At 53.9% G+C, this 19,508-nt stretch overlaps 6 protein-coding genes across 6 annotated transcripts; 2 read left to right on the forward strand and 4 right to left on the reverse strand.

Annotated features, from left to right (window-relative positions):
* Positions 1–989: 989 nt before the first annotated feature.
* Positions 990–5,066, reverse strand: BKA58DRAFT_386022 (cation-transporting ATPase 4). Its single transcript, XM_046170424.1, has one exon. The coding sequence runs from the start codon at positions 5,012–5,014 to the stop codon at positions 1,124–1,126; it is 3,891 nt and encodes a 1,296-aa protein (XP_046023847.1). The 5' UTR covers positions 5,015–5,066; the 3' UTR covers positions 990–1,123.
* BKA58DRAFT_386025 (uncharacterized protein) lies at positions 5,067–7,440 on the reverse strand. Its single transcript, XM_046170425.1, has 4 exons — positions 6,648–7,440; positions 6,297–6,565; positions 6,128–6,249; positions 5,067–6,075 (listed from the first exon to the last, which is right to left on the reverse strand). Exons 1-4 carry the CDS (start codon positions 7,216–7,218, stop codon positions 5,238–5,240), a joined length of 1,800 nt encoding a protein of 599 aa, XP_046023848.1. The 5' UTR covers positions 7,219–7,440; the 3' UTR covers positions 5,067–5,237.
* BKA58DRAFT_386029 (tRNA synthetases class I, catalytic domain-containing protein) lies at positions 7,441–9,915 on the reverse strand. The gene is made up of 3 exons (XM_046170426.1): positions 9,287–9,915; positions 8,808–9,237; positions 7,441–8,758 (listed from the first exon to the last, which is right to left on the reverse strand). The coding sequence occupies exons 1-3, from the start codon at positions 9,804–9,806 to the stop codon at positions 7,792–7,794; spliced, it is 1,917 nt and encodes a 638-aa protein (XP_046023849.1). The 5' UTR covers positions 9,807–9,915; the 3' UTR covers positions 7,441–7,791.
* Positions 9,916–10,746: 831 nt separating this feature from the next.
* BKA58DRAFT_440416 (uncharacterized protein) lies at positions 10,747–14,582 on the forward strand (the record flags this gene model as incomplete). Its single annotated transcript, XM_046173747.1, has 2 exons — positions 10,747–11,900; positions 12,530–14,582. 2 exons carry the CDS (start codon positions 10,747–10,749, stop codon positions 14,580–14,582), a joined length of 3,207 nt encoding a protein of 1,068 aa, XP_046023850.1.
* Positions 14,583–15,481: 899 nt separating this feature from the next.
* Positions 15,482–18,073, reverse strand: BKA58DRAFT_386041 (uncharacterized protein). The gene is made up of 3 exons (XM_046170427.1): positions 17,675–18,073; positions 17,603–17,625; positions 15,482–17,553 (listed from the first exon to the last, which is right to left on the reverse strand). The coding sequence occupies exons 1-3, from the start codon at positions 18,002–18,004 to the stop codon at positions 15,885–15,887; spliced, it is 2,022 nt and encodes a 673-aa protein (XP_046023851.1). The 5' UTR covers positions 18,005–18,073; the 3' UTR covers positions 15,482–15,884.
* On the forward strand, positions 18,074–19,373 carry BKA58DRAFT_386043 (putative NAD(P)-binding-domain-containing protein). The gene is made up of 3 exons (XM_046170428.1): positions 18,074–18,395; positions 18,451–18,932; positions 18,985–19,373. Exons 1-3 carry the CDS (start codon positions 18,270–18,272, stop codon positions 19,148–19,150), a joined length of 774 nt encoding a protein of 257 aa, XP_046023852.1. The 5' UTR covers positions 18,074–18,269; the 3' UTR covers positions 19,151–19,373.
* Positions 19,374–19,508: the final 135 nt, after the last annotated feature.

Here is a 19,508-nt window from a genome sequence, read left to right on the forward strand (position 1 = left end):
ACAACAGCCTGTTCATACCGTTCCCAACATTCGCATCCTTTCATCTGTTACTGCTCTCATTGCAGTCGACTGTTAAAGCTTTCCAAGCATTCTAGAAGGCCCGATGCGGCAAGACAGGGAACGACCCTTTTGCCCCGTCCTCGCTAATCATTGGCCCATGTGGAGAAGCAATACTCAACGGCCAGACAGCGACGTCAAGCCCCGGTATAGGGTCGTATCCGGATAAAAATAACCCAGCATCGACATCATCCCCGCCGCGGGAGATGAACCTGCACATCTCATGATGGGCGTGCCACATGGCACACGCAGATTTATCGAAAATCTTTGGCATCTGTGTGGCTGTACAGGTCAATAGTACCTTCATTAACACGAGTGCGACGCCCTCATACGAGTGTATGGTCGACACATGTCCTCGTGCCATCCATTGGCGTTGCGCACTACCATAATTATGAGGTCGTTGCTGACAGCACCGGATGCATCGTCCATCATGGTCGCAGGCCGAGATTCCAGAATGTGGTGACGTGGATAGCGCTGCTGGTCCGAACTCAGGAGAAACGGTGCCCACGCCAGGCACCTTCGATCCGAGCTATGACGCGCACCATCGGCTTCGGATCCGCGGATGCGCGAGGCGCACACTTGAAGGTCTCATGGATAGGCGAAGTTTAGGTTGGAAAAGGCAAAGACGATGCGGAGAATTACTCCAGCGGCTTGAGGTCTTGGAACGCGTTTCGACCCGGCGCTACATGTGCCAAAGTCACAAATCGGTAGCGCTAAGCTTTACCCCTACCACAGCTTCGATGCGTCCATGAAAGCTTGGTTCAATCGATAAGGCACTCAGAGCACTCGGCAACGTGGACGGGTTTGATAGATAACAGGAGACTATCGTGGCTGTGAGGTCGCTTGCAAACATTCCCGCGTTCTATCGGCATTCTAGCCACGCGCACGGTTCAAATTGAGCGGTTGCTCAACTTTATGAATAGAATGGCCCAGGCATGATCTCTTCATCGGCATAACGTCAACCCACAACAGTGCCTGAGCAGAGAAACCACTAAATTTATCTCTCCAAAAGTTAATCTACCACAAACCTACTACATTTACACATCTACATCCCCAACCCCCCCGTCTACCTTTTCACCAACCCCGCAGCCGCAGCCTTCATCTCCGCCTCCTCATTCTTCTTGCGCTGCGCCTCAATCTCCGCCCTCGCCTTCCTCTTCTCCTCCTGCTGCAATTGATCAGGTCTCCTCTCCGCAATATCCTTTGGCTTATTATCCGAAAAGAAATATTTCAACCCCTTCTCAATGATGTAACAAGCGACAAAGTCAAAGGCCATGATGCTCGTAATCATAATCTTGAAGTCGGTGGTGAAGGGAACAAGCTTGAGTTTCTCGTTGAGTTCGGGGATGAACTCTGTGGCGCAGGAGAAGGCGACACCGGAGACGGAGACGAGACCCCAGTACATGCCCTTGTTTTCGCGGATGGACTCGCGGAAGGGGCGGCCTTGGTAGTTGATTGCGAAGGTGGAGATTTGTTGGATGAGTTGCAGGAGGTAAATTGCTGAGTTGAGGAGAGAGGGTTCAAAGTCCTTCTCGAGATCCGGGTTGGGGTCCTTGGGTTCAACGCGCTGGACGTATTGACTGACGTAGATGAGGGTGATGATGTGAATAGCGAACTGTCCAAGTACGGAGCCGATGATGTATGTGTTGAAGATGTTGTGCTGGGGACGTTCTTTCGACAGCGTCTCGACGGTCTTTGCTCGCGAGATGGACAGGAAACATACGCTCATCATCATGCCGGAAATTGTGACCTGACCGTCGCCGAACTTGATGCCGTCCAGGTAGAGGACTGACAGACTGTAGGCGGAGATCAAGCAGTTGAGCGCGAGAATCTTGTACATCTGGATTGTAGCGACGAGTGTGCAGCGACCTTGACGGATGATATTGGGAATGGCAACGACGTTGGCGAGCTTGGAGGTGAAGGGCGCAGCGACGGAGGCATCACCAAGCTTGATGGTCGGGGGCTCACCGGCCAACTCTTCCATCTCTTGTGCCATCATCTTCTCTTGCATTTGTTGAGCGAAGTTGGCGGCGGCCTGAGGAGGTTGAACTTGGCCAGGCTGCTGTTGAACAAGGGTTCCAGTGGATGCCGATCCGTTAGCAACGCCATTCGCTCCTGGAAGTAGGCCCTTCCTCTTCGCTTGGTTCTCCATAGCTTTCTCGTAGTGAGGGTTGGTGGGACCAGGTGGGTAGAGATGCGCAATCATGATCGGAACAGGTGGCTGGGGCTGGTTGAAGCGTGTCATGAGGTTACATTGCTTCTCGTAGACGTTCTTCATCTGGGTGTTGCGGAAGTGCTCGCCGATCTTGTCGAGGTCCTCACGGGTACCGTTGAGTAGAGCAACACCGATGTGAGCCTGCTTCAGCGCACCAACATCGTTGGTACCGTCACCAGCCATAAGTGTAGTGTAACCGCAGTCCTTGAGACCAAGAAGAATTTCCTCCTTCTGCTTTGGCGAGACACGAGCGTAGACCCAAGTGTATCGCAGAATTTGCTTCCATCCAGGCTGGCCAGCGAACTTCGAAAGTGCGTATCCGGTAAGACAGATGTCCTTGGACTTCAAGATCTCGGCATCCAGGGGCTTTGTAGGGTCGACAGGAATGCTGACCTTGTCGTCAACGCTGCGCCAGACAAGCTTCTCGCCGGACTCATCATTCTCAGGTGCGTCGAGGATGTAGCAATCGCGGTCGACGATCTCAACCTGCTTAGCGACATGGACAGCGGTCAACGGGTTGTCACCAGTGATCATGACAACACGGTGGCTGGACTCGTTAAGGGAGCGAACAGCCTCGACAGCGTCAGGCTTGAGAGGGCACTGAAGGACGAGGAAACCGGCAAAGTGCAAGTCAGACTCAACTTGCTCACGCTTGAGGTCGTTGATGCGGTTCTGGCCCCACTCTCCCTCTTCGGATATGAACTTGTATGCGAGAGCGAGGACACGGCCACCATTACGGGTGAAGTGCTTGAAAGTCTCTTCGTAGTTCGGCGGGGTGTTGACCAACATCTTGCGAATAGTTTCGGGCGCGCCCTTGACTGCAGCGATTGTGCTCTTGACCTTGCGGCCAGTCTTGGTGTTGTTGACGATGACGGTAGCGACGGAGCTCTGGCGTTTCAGAGCGGACGAGAACTGGAAGCGGCGGCGGATGTGTACGAGTTCGGCTTGAGACTTGGCGGTAGTCATGGTGGCCTGGAGGGTGTCCTTCGCTCCGAGTTTCCAGCCGAGAGACTGGAGGGTTGCCTTCTCCATGGGCTCTCCAACAGTCTCGCCATCGTCGAGTTTGACCAAGGCGTGAGCAGCGGCAAGTACCAGTGTTGTCTCAGTAGCGACGTCCGTAACCTTTGCGAGATCAGTGTGCGCACCGTCTGCTGCAATCGTAGCTCCATCTTGTCCCAATGACAGTCCTGCAATACCGTCTACGACCAAGTCTTCACCAGTCAATGTACCAGTCTTATCGAAGCAGGCAACATCGACTTGCCCAGCGAAGGGAATGCGGAAGGGTTCGGTACAGAAGATAGCGTATTTGCTCAGAGCAGCGAGAGAAGTATTGACGGCCAAGCTGAGCTCCATGGGAAGCTCGGGAGGGACGACGCTGGTAACGATGAGGACGCAGTCGAGGAGCAGCTTGTTACGCTGACGGTCGAGCCTGACACCCTCCTGCCAGACATACCACGAGGCAGCGACGGCGAAGACGGTGAGGAAGAGGATAAAGAAGAGGGCTTCGACGTTATTCGCGGAGACGCGCTCGGTAGCGAAGATCATGGTCCTGACGAGGCTGCCCTGGTTGGTCTCGAAACCAGTCTTGATAACAACAGCAACAGCGCCCTTGTCTGGTGGTGGTGGGACTCCAGACGAAAGCCTAGTGACGTTGCCTCCATCTTCCTCAGCATCGCTGCCGTGCGAAACCTGGAGCACCTTGGTGCCACCCCAGAGGAACGAGTTCTTATCCAGACCCTCAGGCTCGATGCGCGCATCGCCAGGTCGCAGTTGTACCGATTCCTTGAGCACCGGTGTGCTCTCTCCCGAAAGCATAGCCTCGTTGACAATCGCGGAGCCCTCGAGGAGAAGCATATCGCATGCCACACCAGAGTCTTCCTTGGTCCGGCCTGCGCTGACGACATCGCCGGGTAGCAGCTTGTCGCTCATGATCTCCTGCCACTTCTTCTGCCTGTACACCAGAATCTCGTAGGGCTTGATGCTCATGCCGCGGAACTCGTTCAAGGTCCTCTGCCTCTGCCACACGACGGTGCTCTCGAAAGCGACCAGCATGAACAGCGTGAACAGCGAGTAGTACCAGTATTCATCCAGCATCCACAGTCCAACACAGAAGATCTGGAAGACGAAGAAGGGCGCGACGGCGTGTTCCTTGAACAGCTCGGTGAAGGTCGGGACGGGGATATCGAACGCGTTGTCGCCATAGTGCTGGGTGAGGCGCTCAATCTCAGCGGGCGAGGTGAGGCCCTGGGTCTGCTGGAACGTCTTGAGCTGGGGCTTGGGTTCGATGTCGAGGGGGTAGGAGAGCGGGGCGAAGGAGCCCTTGTCGGCGTCGTAGAGGAAACGTCGCTTCTGGAAGAGGAAGGAAAGGTTCGACTTTCCGCCCACATTGTCGCGCACCAATGGCACAATCTCAGCGGCACCTGCGTTCTTGACGGGCTGCACTTTGATAAGCGATGCCGAGCGCACGTCGCTGGCCGAGGTGGTGGTAAAGGCGCTCTTGAGGTTGACGTTCCAGTGCGTCATGAGCCAGAAGAGCGACTGGAAGGTGGTGATGCTGGCGACCCAGACAAAGGTCCATTCCGACGACTGGATGTATTGCTCGTAGCGCTGCGGCGAAAAGTATATGGCGGAGAAGGCTGGCCATACTATTAAAAAGGGCCAGATGTACGTGTGCAGCTGCAGCGGCAGCGGGTTGTGCAGGCTGGCCTGCTTGATCTGGGGGTTGTCGACAAGCGGGGCCATGGTTGTGGTTGTCGTGTCCAGACGAACGTCAGTCCTCGAAGATTATCTCGACCCTTTGCCTTCGCGCCCGCCGCCGTCGGCGCTGCTATGCCCGATGCACGTGGCAGAACATTCACGAACATGGATTGAAAGCGGATTAGCGTCCGCCGTGATTGGTCCGTCTGCTGGACTTCTCCATCTCATACGTTCTATTTTCACCATGAAAGGCTTCACTCTCTTTATTCTACATCCAGCTGTCACACAATGAAGGGTCCACAGTGGTCGCAGGAAACCCCGCCAGCGACCCTCTGCAAAGCGTCGGTCCTCGCAGCCGCATCACCTCTGCCCAGATTCCATCCATCCTATCGTCGAAAAACAGGTCCGTCCAAGCGACATGCCGCATTTCTTGCTCGAGATGCTGTCTACTTCTAACATGCACCTCCCCACACAGCTCTGATAGCTGCGCGACCCACCACATGCGATCTTCGCCCGTGGCAACACAACACGCAACGACCAGAACCCAAAGCAGCATTTTCAGATTCTTCTCTCGTCCCCACATTTCCAGCACTGGTGTGTTTGGTCGATCTATAGCGACACGTAATCGGGAAAGAAGAACAGTGAAGATCTTCGTGTTCAGTGGCAGGGCACGAAGCACCGCGTACACGAAGATGAGAGCTGCAGCGAGTATAGCCTCAACCACACTCCCTGCATCCGCTCTAGTCCTGAGGTAATCGTAGCAGTCGCTTTGCTCATCTTGGATGGTCCGGTCAAAGTACAAGAAGTTATGTGACTGATCAGGTACCGAGAGGATCATGAACTGCGTTTCGTAGAGGAGATTGCTGAGAGCGAGCCGCTCGACACAGCCAACCCAGTGCGATGATACTGCCAGCGCGAGCCGATGGAGTCGATAGAATATCTTGAAGCAGTCAATCGCGGCACAAGAAAGGCGAAGCAGCGACGTGGGCGACGTATGCGCTGCTTCCTCTAAGAGCTCGTTGGGGAGAGGAGGGGTATCCGGGTCCAGACATAAATGTGGGTAAGATGGGTGCGTGCGGAAGACTGATGCAGTGTGAAAGTCCATCCTGTCAAGTAGTTTAGCAGTGAAACCAAGCGATAGATGGCCATTGAGCTCACCAGATAATACCACGCAACAAGCCATCATTGTGCCCGAACGCAAATAGTCCACCTCGTGCTTTCACCATGCGCTTCAGCGCGGTCAAGTGAAGTTGAGCTGCATCGTAGTCTCCAAGAAGATTCTAGGACGATTAGCGTGAACAGGTTCAAGCGAACATTTGCTCAATACCTCGAGATTCGCCAATGTCAACACAGTGCCAACCACCTCATCTGATATGTACCCGCCAGACACCGCAAGCTTGCAATTGACAGCCTTGATTGCCTCATTCTTGTGCTTTAACTTGCAAACCCTCAAGTCAGTGTGTTCGTTCGCCAGCATACCGTACAGTGCCCAGCTGGCCAGAGTAGCGTGCAATAGGCCGGCATCTCTTACCATGAATGACTTCCATGTGTGCTGGGCGTCGATGGCAACTGTATTATTCTTGGGTGAGTTCTCATCTATCTTCAGTATCAGCCAACGCCTCACTAATTTTAGAGGTTGCCTTCGCAGTTGAAGAACGAGTGTCCGCTGGATACGTACATAATCGAAACAGTCCATCTAGCTCTGGCGTTCCAGATATGGGTACAATACCGAAGGAATCCATTCGATCAGCACTTGAGCCACGCTTCATCACTGGCTTTACTGTTATTGGTCCACTCCAATCTCTTATGATGGTATTGGCCCGAGTCTTAGTAATGTTGCTTTTCTTTTCTTTTCCGTCTTCTCCAGCGTTCGAAGATGTCATTAGGCTCGACCGATCTCTCAGAACTTTCTGTTTTATTCCGCCCTTTCCCCCCGGACAGCCTGCATGTTCCCTTCCGTCACTCTCTTTCCTTCTCTTCTCGTTTTGCGGTTCAGATATCCGAAATCGATTCTTCAGCCTTTTCTTTGCCATGGCTGTACTGATTGAGGAAATCTGAGACGGATTGAGCTGTGGTCTAGTCGTTTTCATGTCGAAGTGATTGCGCATCACCAGTCTCCGAATCATGCATCGTTCCGCACCAGCTGGTTGATGTGGCTTATCCGTCGTTATAAAGAATTCGTACTCGCGATCCATGGTTGCGGTAAGCCTTGCCGGGAGATTTGACGCGTGAGGGGCGTTTTGCAGCATTCGGATATCGAGTATGGGGCTCTAAAGTACACGGGTATAGACAAATATCTTGCGTCAAAGTCAAGAGACAGTGGCTGTGCGTTTGAGATGTTCGCTGTACACCAAATGCAACCGTTCGGCCTCAGACTACCACACCTCGTCATGTGTAATCATGCGCTTCATCGGCCGAAGCAGCGACCTATGCCCGGAGATAAGCTCGCGTAAGTAGTATTGAGTCCATGTAATTCATGTTGGTTGGCTTATATAAGACCTACTCTGATTACGGCAGCGGGGTCGACATGCAAGGCCCCGTGCCATTGGACAACAGCGACATACAACGTGCGCCTCGTTTGCGATAAGCCTCGGGCTTTCCGCCGATGTTTGAAGCGGCTGAAAGGGAAACGCTGGGGCCAAAACTCGTATTCTGGTAGCGACGCACACGGGCGAATAATTCATACGGCCCTACAGCGCCTCGGGAATGATGGCTGCTGCATTTCGGGGGAATTCTCTACTCTACATAACAACGCCCCTACAACCCCGAGCTGAATACCACACCTCCAATGCCAACAGTCAACCCGGGAATCCTCTGCACATCTATTTGCCCTTATCCTCTCTCAGACTGACGATCTGGTTAAGCACAATCTTATCCTCTGTAGAATCGATATCGACACAGAAATAAGCAGTGCGCAGCGCCTGGAAACGCACAAGAGCATCCGAAGATCCACTTAGATCCAGCGAAGTCTCACTGATGAGGTCCTTGATACCCCGCTCGATGACTGCCTTGTCATGAATAATTTCGGAGTTGGGGTTGAGATCATCAGCCCAGCCACCTGTCTTCCAGTCCAGTGTGTTAGGTGACTCAGTCTTGAACAGGGAGTTGTACAGACGTGCCGTGACCGGAACGGCTGTAGCAACGTCCACCCATTGAATGTAGGCTTTCGGCTTCTCGGTACCTGGCACCTTGACAGCCTTGATTTCAGACACATTGCCGTTCTCGTCCTTGGAGAAGGATATCGCACGGATCGCGAATGGGACATTGTATAGACCCACGGCCTTGTTTGGCGCCAGGCGGAAGTAGTCGGCGCTGTCCTCTTCTCTGAAGTCGCTGCGATCTATGTAGACGGCGCTACCAACCTTCACCTTGCGCTCACCGGATATGGTGCCCTTGGGATCGTAGGGTACTGTTATCTCTTGTTCGTCTTCGGTCGCAAAGTCTTCGATGACTACTTTGATGGGATCGAGCACCATCATCTGGCGCGGTACGGTTCGCTCGAGATGTTTGCGGATCGAGGCTTCGAAACGTGGGGGCTCGATTTCGGAAAGCGCATCCGTGACGCCGAGCTCATCAACGAAGTTAAGCATGGCCTTGGCTGGGATACCGCGACGGCGGAGCGCAACCATGGTAAAGAGTCGGGGGTCGTCCCATCCTCGTACCACGCCAGGTATCTTCTTTGTCTCGACTGTGCCATCCGCGTTCTTCTTCTCGACGGTTGTGCCTTCGACGAGCTGGAGGATGCGTCGCTTCGAGAGGATCGTGCCGCCAACGCTCAGGCGTCCGAACCTGCGCGGAATTAGCATGAGCAAGTTCTAGGTGGAAGTTCGCTACTTACTCTCGCTGCATTGGGCCCTTCTCCTCCGACTTGGGTACTTTCATGTCCAATTGTTCCAGCAACCAGTCGTACGAGATACGCGACTGGCGGAACTCGACTGTGCATAGCGAATGGCTGATTCCCTCGAGCGCATCGCAAATGCAGTGGGTAAAGTCGTAGGTAGGGTAGATTCTCCACTTGTCGCCAGTACGGTGGTGGTGGTTCTCCTTGACAACGCGGTAGGCGGGCAGATCCCACATCTGGGGGTTGCCCTCATCCGGGTCCGTCAACTTCTGCTTCATACGCAAGAAAGCCTCTCCAGCCTGGTATTTGCCATCGCGCATCGCCCGGAACTCGGTGAGCGACTCTTCGATTGGCCGCGTACGGTGTGCGCAGCCATAGCGTTTGCCTCTGTTATCGGGACCTCCGCGCTGGTTGTTGATCTCCTCGCCTGCGTCAAAGTTAGTACTGTGCATATGCAGATGGATATGCAGACGTACGTGAGCAGTGGCACACATAGGCGCCGTCCTTCTTGATAAGCTGCTCTGCAAGCTCGTATAGCTTGTCAAAGTTGTCACTGCTGTATGTAATCTTCCACGGCTCGAAGCCTAGCCACTTGACGACATCCAGAATGGCAGTGAAGTAGATCTCGTCCTCCTTCTCCGGGTTTGTGTCGTCGTATCGTAGGTAGCACTTGCCATTGTGGTGTTTTGCGAAGCCAAAATCGACGGCGATGGCCTTGGCGTGACCGATATGGAGGAAGCCGTTTGGTTCGGGAGGGAATCGTGTTCTGACTTCTGACACGGGCTTCTCTTCGTAGATGCGCTTCAACCAGCCTTCAGAGAAGATGCTCGTCGGCTCGCTCTTTGTGCTGGGTTTGGCCTGCTCTTTGGGTCGAAGAGCATGCTCGGCCTTCTTGGCCTTTGCTGCGGCTTTCTTCGCGGCTTTCTCAAGCGCACGCTTGGAAGGGCCCTTCTCCTCCTCAGCGGCAGGTGGGGCGGGAGCTGTAGGTTCCGCCATGTCTGCGCGACGTCAGTACACGCGTTATCGAAGGTACGTTAAGCAGGATGTACACGTGACTTTATAGCAGAAAGAAGACGCGTCGAATTGTTACTTACCAGGAAAGTGTCGAGGTTGAGGAGCTCGTGTGCTGCGGGAGGGGCTCTATCAATAACTTTGGAGGGGCATTGACTCAAACGCGCTACACCAGCCACAACCCTGACGCCACACCTACCCGGCACCTCAACTTTCCCGTCTGCTGCTACCCTACCGCAACACACGCTGGACCACATACCTCTGAGTCGTGATCGCGTGCGCTTCAATCGAATTTCTCGTTCACATGGCTGTCGACGGCCCCAAAAGCTTTGACTGGCGTACATCGGGAACCCGACACCTTCACACCACCACTCTTACGATCAGGCTTATCAACGGTCTAGCAGTGGAGAATGTCGAAAGTACAGAAAAGCTAATGAGATTGCCTCGGTATGTCACAACTAAAGTTACGCTATAGCCTTGATTTGTTGAGACATGGAATGCACTGCGAAACCAGACCTTGAAAACAACACAAAGCGGACGCAGAGCTTGGACAAGTATCCGGCAATATGACATCTTAAGACGGACATACAAATATTCCAACAAGAAAGATGTATTCATCTCTGAGAGCATCTTCAGCTTCAATATGCGACTTCGCCCCTTCCGCAACATTGCCAAATCTGGGAGTCGAACATGCCGTCCTTCCGTACTCACGGGCATGGAAGGTGCGCCTGGAGCAATCGCGACTTCAATGTCAAGCTGTAAACTTCGCAAGACACCAAAAACCAGCGACCAACATGCTACCTCTAGTTCATGCGCAATCCTTAACCATTCCTCACAACAAATGCTCAACGCACACCATTCTTTGTACCGCTCCTTATTTCCTATGCGCCTTCCTACTCGCCATATTATCTCGACATTACCATCGATGGTGACCACAAGGAACAAAAACTACAGCCATGAAAACGCCCTTCAAAAAACGGCCGGATTGGATTTGGCGACAGAGCCTATCGATTTTCGACGAGCAAGATGGGCGCATCTTCTTCGTACGCAAGATTATAAACCCATCGTTTCCGAAGTGCTCGAGGAAGAGCTACCCAAATACGCACGCAGTACGGCAATCAACGTGAACAACCGTATCGCGTATATCGCAGAATGTGCAAATATCCTCGCTTCAGCCTCGCCGGTCTTCGCCTCGGCAGTAGAAGGTGACTTGGTGCGGCAGATGAAAACTGACGCTAGCTTACAGCAAGAATATGACCTCATATGGGAGGCGGCGCGCAATCAGCCGTCCATATATATTCACCAGTTGGCCGACTGCGATGGTATACCGCCGACTCCCAATCAATACCTTGCTATACGCGACTACGTAGCCGACTACATCGATGACAGCAAAGTTTCGGAATACGCATGGCAAATAGACACGATCACTCATCCGCCGGTGACAAAGCAGAAGTCAGCGAGTGGTCGTCGCAAGTATCTAGAAACTTCCGCCTGCGAGCGCTGGACGAAGCGTGTAAAAAATCTCAAGCTTTTCTGCCAAGGTGTTCTGAAACGTTGGCACGAGACGCCAGCATCGCTGCGTGATACACCTTTCCGCTATCCTCCAAGCGAGTGTGGATATTCGGCACGCTTACATGAACGTATAGAAGAGCACCGTACTCGACAGTCTTCCAATTCCGTGATGAATCTCGTTGAAGACATATGCACCTATCTGCATAACACCGGCATCTTCAAACAGCACTTTAGGATGCATCCATATGTCATCTACCTCATCTTCAGGCCAGAGCAAGCAGTCATAGCGGAGATCTTCTGCTCCGGACTGCTCCAAGTCTGGGTGAAGATTGGCGGCGGCTTCAATGCGTATCACGCCGGACGCAGTGTCCACTCTGCGAGTACAGTAAGTGGCGAAAAGTGGGCTTCATACGAGCAAAACGCCAGGCTGAACTCCCCTCTCATTGCGAACATGAGGATGCAGCAGCTCGATGCGGATGAATGGCGACAAGCACTTGCATTAAGAGACGAGAACACGGCAGACTCAGAGAAGAGAGAGTCTGCAAGTCAGGAGGAAAATTATTGCATGTAAGTCGAATCATTCAAGGGCTCAGATCAAGTCCTAACGTAGCGGTTCTAGTGCACATTTCTCTCAGCTGTCGATGTAAACCTACTACACCTGACCATGACTGCTAAATTCTGATGCCTCGCATTATCAAGTCTTGCTAACACATACAAATACGAAATCTATGGTCTCCAGATATCCCAATGTTCATCCTGTTGTGTCGCAAGTCATGTTCCGGGGTCGCCCCCCTCGAGCCACATAGTGCCACATTGCAGTGTTCTGTATGGCCACTCATTCTGATCAAACCAGAAAGAACGGTACTCGCTACCAAAGACGTGACCAGGTGTAATGCAAGCAAATCTGCAACATTGCCTTTCCGAGACCACTATCGCAACCTCCTGCATTAACTAGAGTGAATGTCACAGCATCGCCACATTACCGGTCATCAACCATGTCCATGTAAGTTACTAAATTTAGCTTTGCGGAAGATACAACATGTTTTCCGGGTTACCTTGAAAACACAGAGCACCGCCGAGTTGTTCGCAATATCCAAAATAGCAAAAGCCGATACATCACACTGTAGACATTATAGTCATCGATTTGTTTAGAGCAAATCTGTGTTCCATTCCAGAAAAAGACTAACAACGAACAGAACATTCGAACACCCACGCTCATATCCAGCTGCCCTCCTCAAAAAGCGCCACACCCTCCCCTCCCATCTCCACATCTGCGTCGAGCGACCAAGTCGACACGCAATACGCTCATCACGAGGCTTCAACTACAATGCCCTCAACAGTTCCAGCATCGAAGCCCATTTCCAGCGCAACATCGCATCGAGCTTCATCTCGCTGTACGAGAGCGAAGCCACAGCCTCGAGGAAACATCCTCACACGGACAAACTGGGCGAAGACCCGCGGTCATTCGATGCTGCCAAAATGGCCGTTGATACCAGTGGCCTGACAGCGGCATGGGTGAGCGTAGACAAAGACGTCCGTCTCCCGGTATGGTTTGACAAGGACAAACGGGGGTCTGATAACGTAGACGATGAAGAGGTATTGTGGTTTTGCCTTCAAGAGCTGAAAACCGTACTACAAGTAGATGAGAAGCTAGGGGAGAAAGACGAGTGGCTTGCCTGTGGGTTCATTCCCAGAAGTAGAGTGGTTGCTCGTCCTGATTCACTGAATGAGGAATACCCAGAGGGGGTGGTCAACGACAAGGAAATAGAAGAGGATTACAGACAGGCTCGCCGCGACCGCCAACGCATCGAAAGGGAAAGGCTTCCACTCGAGCGGCAGGAATTCGAGCACAGACTCAAGAAGACACTGTCGTCAGGCTTTTTGAATGCCCCTCAGATCCCGAGTCGGAAGAGCTCTCTTGCCTCGGTGGCTGGTAAAGCTGTGAGTCAGTCTAAGAAGATAGGTAGCGCAGCTTCAAAGATTCGCATAGAAACTCGCGACGTATCAGTCTCGCTAACGAACGCGGATCCACGGCGCGCAGCGTCGCTCATGAAGTATGCGTTGTTGCTGGCGCATGAAAAGAGGTTTGAAGCAGAGGAATCTTGGCTTTCGGAGACGACTCGTTTAGCTGGGGGTGTCGATCGAGGGGATAGTACGAGGACAATCGATGATGGGGGTTGTAAAGAGAGACAAAGCGGTTTGCCAGACCGTGATACTGGGGCTTACCTGACGCCGCCGGAGTCACTGAACGGCTCATCTGGACGACGGGATACGCGTGAGCGGAGGGGTCGTGATGGTACTGACAATCCAGTCGCGCGACAAGATGACGATCAGTCAGTCCAGGAGAGAGGAAGACGTCTGCGTCGCTCTGCCGCCCCATCGCCCTCGCAGTCCCTGCTAGGACATCATCTCGAAGGAGGCAAAGCGTCTTCGCTTCGACCCCTTCGTTCGCGGCGCGACCTCCTCCTGGAACTACAATCAGACGAAGACTCTGTTCTACGAGAATACGCAAGGGTCAGTCTGCAAGACCCCTGTGCCCACCACCGTGTCCGCCATGATACGCCTAGCGGCGCAAGGTCAACATCTACGGCGCGAGGCACCCGGCAACCACCCAACTACACCGCCCACGATGCAGGCAACGAGGAATCCAAGCCACCAGCTCCATCCGTCTACTCCACCATGTCGTCTCTCTCCTCCCTGTCCGACCTCGCGCATGCTACCATCGAGGAGGCCACGTATGCTTCTGTCCATCCCGGCTCCGATGTTAGAGAGATCGAGATACAGAGTAAGAAGTCTGGGTCGTCTTCTGTATCTGCGGCGGCGAGGTCAGGCGAGGAGGAGAGGGGACGGAGTAGGAATGGACGGCGACAATCCTCGGAAGGAAGGGTTTCGGGGGTAGCCGTAGAGGAACCAGCGGAAGAGGATGTGGAACCTTTCCCTACTTTTGATCCGATGGTACCAGAGCACACGGAACGTGGAGCGCCCGCCCTGCCTTCACGACCTGGGAAAAGTGGTCCTGCAGCATCAACACCAGCGCCCCTGACACCTTCACCAGTGGTTTTGAAATCCGAATCATTCTTCACCAGAAGCAGGAAACGGCTCGAGAACCGCAAAGATGTTTCTGAGCGTTTAGCAGAGGTGAGAGGACATCAGGCCGCTCAGAAAACGAAGGTCAAGAAGGATATCTGGGAGTTGACTGGGTGGAGGTCTGGTGAGAAGAAGGATGACAAGAAAGATGGATTGAAGTGAGATGGAGAAGTACTACAAGACGGTAAGTGGTGGTTGGAATGTTTCGTTGTTGCGGTTTTACTGACGTGTGTCCAGATCCTAAAAAGGAGGGATGAAGGTACACCTCGATGTAGAGGTGTAGAACGGGGATTCGGCATCGCCAAACTCATCGACTCACGTATTCAAGATACCCAACAAACCCATACACGCAAAACCCTCGCACCGCTGCCGTGCGTAGGATCGATCAAGACCGTCGTGGTGATGAGATTCAGTTTTCCCGACGCAACTCTTGACTCGGACGATACCGCCGCCGCCGCCACCAACCAAACCACCATCCTACCCGCCCAGCACCTCATGGCACTCCCATCTCCATATGCCCACCCCACAACAATTCCAGTCGTTACCCACCCTTAATCCACCCCTGATCCCCATCCCGACTAGCGCCTCTATCCCATTCCCAATGCATACCCCTGCGCTACCGATTTACCCGGAAACAGTAAAACGCACGGATCCGCACTGTCCTCGCGTGTCCGAATCGAGCAATGACGTGCCGAAAGCAGGCTGGCAAAGTTGGCAACGCGCACGCGAGGCGATGGGGGGAGGGGGTGTGCGCAAGGGAAAAAGTTGGCACCGTTTTCAATGGTGGACTTGTGACTTACTGGATTAGGGAATTTTTTGTGGCCGATATGACGACGGGGATGACGGTGATGCTGTGGGAATTGGACGGTGACGTTGGAGGAGGTGCCGTGACGTCGAGGGCGATTGCAATTGTGGTGGACAATGCGTGCGAGAGATGGTGCAGTTGGATGAGGACGGAAGGATTGCGCGGTGTGGTGATTGGGTGTGTAGTGCAACATTAAAACTCCATCATCGATTTATTTGCGACATCGAGAATCTGGATATCGTGTCAAGCGTTTGTTGTTCGTCAAGTTACAAGTGCACTGGTGATGAATTGCTTATTCATGTTTCTACTTTGTGTATTACTATGGATGCGTGAGACGTGGTGCTCACAATAGGCCCGACCTTGCCTGCCTGCATTCCGTAAAGGACCGTCTTCGCGTGAAGATGCCCCATCGCTGCTGCCTGCGCATGTACGTGCGCCTCTGATTGCGCGGCTTTGCAGGCAGCTGTGAAGGCTTTAGCCGCGATCTCTAGTGTGCGGCAATGACAGATTCTAGCCCCAGTGAGGTGCATCATGGTAGCTCCTGCGTTGCCGGCTGTCAAGATGATCGGATCGTGGCGGGGGCTATGAGAAATCGATTTTGTGATCATGCCCTATAACGGGTCTGGCTATGCTTCGGAAGGTTACTCCCTCGGAGCTGTTCATCCAGGCTGTGGGCTAGCCATGCCACCCTGGTATGCACTGGCGAAGTCCAGTTGTCCCAGCTGGCCATTGATCTGGTCGATCTCTTTGTTCAGATCTTCCACATTCTGCGCCAAACTGGATACTTCGTCGAATCTTCGGTGTTTGGTGGCATCAGCGACCATTTCAGATACTATGAACTTCTGTTCCTCAAGTACGATCAGTCGTTCTTTGAGCTCTTTCTCTTCTGATTCCATTGCGGAGACCTCGCTACTGCTCACAACACTACCAGTGGAGCGGTCGTTGTACTTGATAGACGCGAGAGCACTGCCTCCGTTCGTTCGACCTTGTGGGGCTGCATGCTTGAGGATCTTTGGTAACGCTCTGAGTGGTAACATGTGTAAACTCAAGAAGCTGTAAGCTTGCTGATATACTGCTCTTTGTAGCTTCTGCTGTGTCGGCGAGTCGGTTGGGAGGTCTCGTATTCGTTTCGCGGCTACATCGAACTGAGCAAAGCCATCCATTAATCGCTTGCGCACCTTTGTCGCGTCAGTCAACTGCTGCGGCGTAGGTGACTTGTCTGGGTCTTGCAAAGCCTGCAGCAGCTTATGGAATCGTGGGAGGAGTAATCGGATGCCACGTTCAAATTGTGCAAGGTTCTCGTATGCACGCTGGTCCTTTGGCTTGTCGGCTAGCTCGCGCTCAAAGTCGCCTCTAGCGAACAACGTGTGCTGGCAGTCTTTGCACATGCGTACATCCACACTTATCTGTGCAGCATCTTTTTCGGTCGTCTGTGTGCTAGCGACGTTGAGACCTATCTCGGAGGAGCAGCCTGTCTTTGGGTCGCTGCAGACGACGCGCCCGCACATGCGACAGTGTGATCTTCTGAATGTATATGTCGAGAACTCCTGCTGACAGAATGGGCAGTTGGGAACTGTGGCGTCCTCTTCCCATGTGATGATAGATTGCTCTAGGGCTTTGCGTTGATTCTTGACACCCGGTAGTGAGAACCAGCTCCCTGCAGTCTGCGTTTCTTCTATCGGAGGCGGGTTCGCAAGAAGTTGCGTCAACTTGGTCAGGCGCTTCTCGAGCCGGCTAACTTCCATGCGCTCTCTATCCACCCGTTTCCGTCTGATCTTGGCGAATTCGTCAAAGTGGTCGCGCTCGAAGCCGTGGTGATCGTTGTACCCGTCTCTCGACTTGTAGCATGTTTCGCACACCCGACACCAGACCCCTCGGACAGGATCATGCTTGGCCTGCCGTGAGAGCTTCATTTGGTACATGGTGTGTTCCTCGCAGAACAGTCTTCCACACTGTCTGCAGTTGACTGCCGGCTGACTTCCGCCTAGCGCCATTTGTGATGCTGTGACGGGCCTCGCGCACATGGGGTCTGAGCAGACATCGCGGTAGCCAGGCCTTTGCCAATGTGATCGCGTGACTTCCTCCTCGGGGTCTCGGCGGACGGGTATGGGTTCGTGGGCAACGTGGGCGGTCGAACTGCTCGCGGAGTGGGAGATTTGGGGCGGCGTGGGGACGTCGTTGGATTCGAACACGTCCAGTCCCTTCAGCTTCTGATTGAGCACTGCGAGCGGCTGGAACTTCTTGGCCTTGTGCATCTGGGCCTCGAACCAGTTCTTGACCTCATCCTGCTCCTCCACAACCAGGTTCTGGTGGTTGTCGTCGAGGTGTCTAATACTGGTCAGGGCTAACATACTGGGCGGATATGTGGCGGTGGTACCTGTTCAGTTGTAGTAATGTTACCTGCTTCGTCAGACGACTGTTGTTGCTACAGCAGGTGCTATGAACCCACCATTTCCTCATTACATATCGGGCACACGAGTCTACTGGAGGCACTCGCCGCGGCATTCTCGCTCGGGCCCACCAAAACCTTGCTGCCGATGTCCTCGCGAAGCTCTGCGGTGCTGGCGGGGCTGTTGGACGCCTGCGAGTTCAGCGAGACGGAGCTCTCAGAGGGCGAGAGGAGGCTCGCATTGCGGCGGTGGGCGGCTGCAGGCTGCGGAGGTGCAGCGGCGGGCGACAGATTCCTCCCGCTGCCGAGTACGCGGCCGCCGCCCAGGGACCTGCGCGAGGTCATATTCGGGAGTGTCTGCTGGAGTCGTGAAGGTACATGGGCCGGCATGGGTAGGCTAGGGCGTGGGTCTTGGGCGCGCCGTTGCAAGGGCCGCTAGGGATGCGCTGCAGGACCACATGCCGGCATCTTGGAAACGCGTCCCCGTCCCGTGGTCGCACCATGTAGACATGGCTAGTGGCAGCGAGGGAACCATTATTGCGTGATTGCGAGTTGCATGCGATAGGAAAACTCTACAGCCCAGCCAGCCCGGCCGCCTTCTCCAGCACGGCCTTGGCAATGACGCGGAATCGAGACATGGCTATCTCCGCGCTGCATGCTCCATCTCCGCAACACTCTCCGCACCATGAAAGGCCCCTACCCCGAGATCCAAGGCGGCGGCTCTCTGATTCTCGCATGGCAGATTCGCAATAAGCGCGTCCTGGTAGTCGGCGGCGGCGAAGTACGTCTACACCCCCAGGCCCCTTACAAAGTATTGACGGTTGACAAAAGTCTAGGTCGCCGCTGGTCGCATAGTCAACGTGCTCAATGCCGACGCCAAAATCACCGTCGTCTCTCCGCGGGACGGCCTCAACGAAGAAGTCGCCTACCGGATAGAACAGGGCCAGGTCGACTATGTCGATCGCAAGTTTGAACCCCAAGACCTCGATGGCGTTGACATGGTCCTGACGGCCGTCGACGATCCGGAGGCCTCGTCGCAGATCTACAAGCTATGCAAGGAGAGGCGGATAGCAGCCAACATTGCCGACGTCCCGCCCGAGTGCGACTTCTACTTTGGCAGCGTGCATCGCGATGGGCCATTGCAGATCATGGTCAGCACAAACGGCAATGGTCCCAAGCTGGCCAACATCGTCAGGAGGCAGATAGCAGCTGGGCTACCATACAACATCGGCAACGCCGTGCAAAGAGTCGGCATGCTACGGAGGAAGCTGCGAAAGGTCGCTCCGAACATCGAGGAGGGCCCAAAGCGGATGCAATGGTATGTTCCCGACATCGCACCCGGAACGTATCCGCTGACTCAGCCAACGCAGGATGTCCAAGGTGTGCGAACAATACTCGCTCGACGACCTCTGCTCCATGACCGAGGAGGACATGGAAATGCTCCTGGGCTTCTACAGACCCGGAACCGTGCCGACGCTCGAAGAAGTACGGCTGCAGGAAGCCGATGGAGCGTACGACGGGCCTTTCTTGATCTGATTGCATAATGGATTCGGCGTTGGGTAGACAGCATACAGTAGGTGTGAGCGGGAGTTGCGGCGACGCTATCAAATTCCTGTATATCAATTGTACACTTTCCTACGCTCTCACCTACCTCTTAGATGTCTACGTTGCCTGGGTATCTCGTCAATTTCGCTTTTTGTACTAATGCAGGCGGCAGTGCACCTTTTCAGTTTCTGGCTTGTAAAAGATGCTCCGGTGGCTCCTTCCTCGTCCCATCTCCTCCGGTCCTGTTAGCCAATCAGGGCGGGTTGGCCCAAGCGTTAACTTCCCGGCACCTGCCCGTTGAATGCCTCCCTCACCACATCTTGCAGACTACATCACAGCAACGCTGCGA

Source organism: Alternaria rosae (assembly GCF_020736505.1).
Source record: "Alternaria rosae strain MPI-PUGE-AT-0040 chromosome Unknown BKA58scaffold_6, whole genome shotgun sequence".
NCBI lineage: Eukaryota > Fungi > Ascomycota > Dothideomycetes > Pleosporales > Pleosporaceae > Alternaria > Alternaria rosae.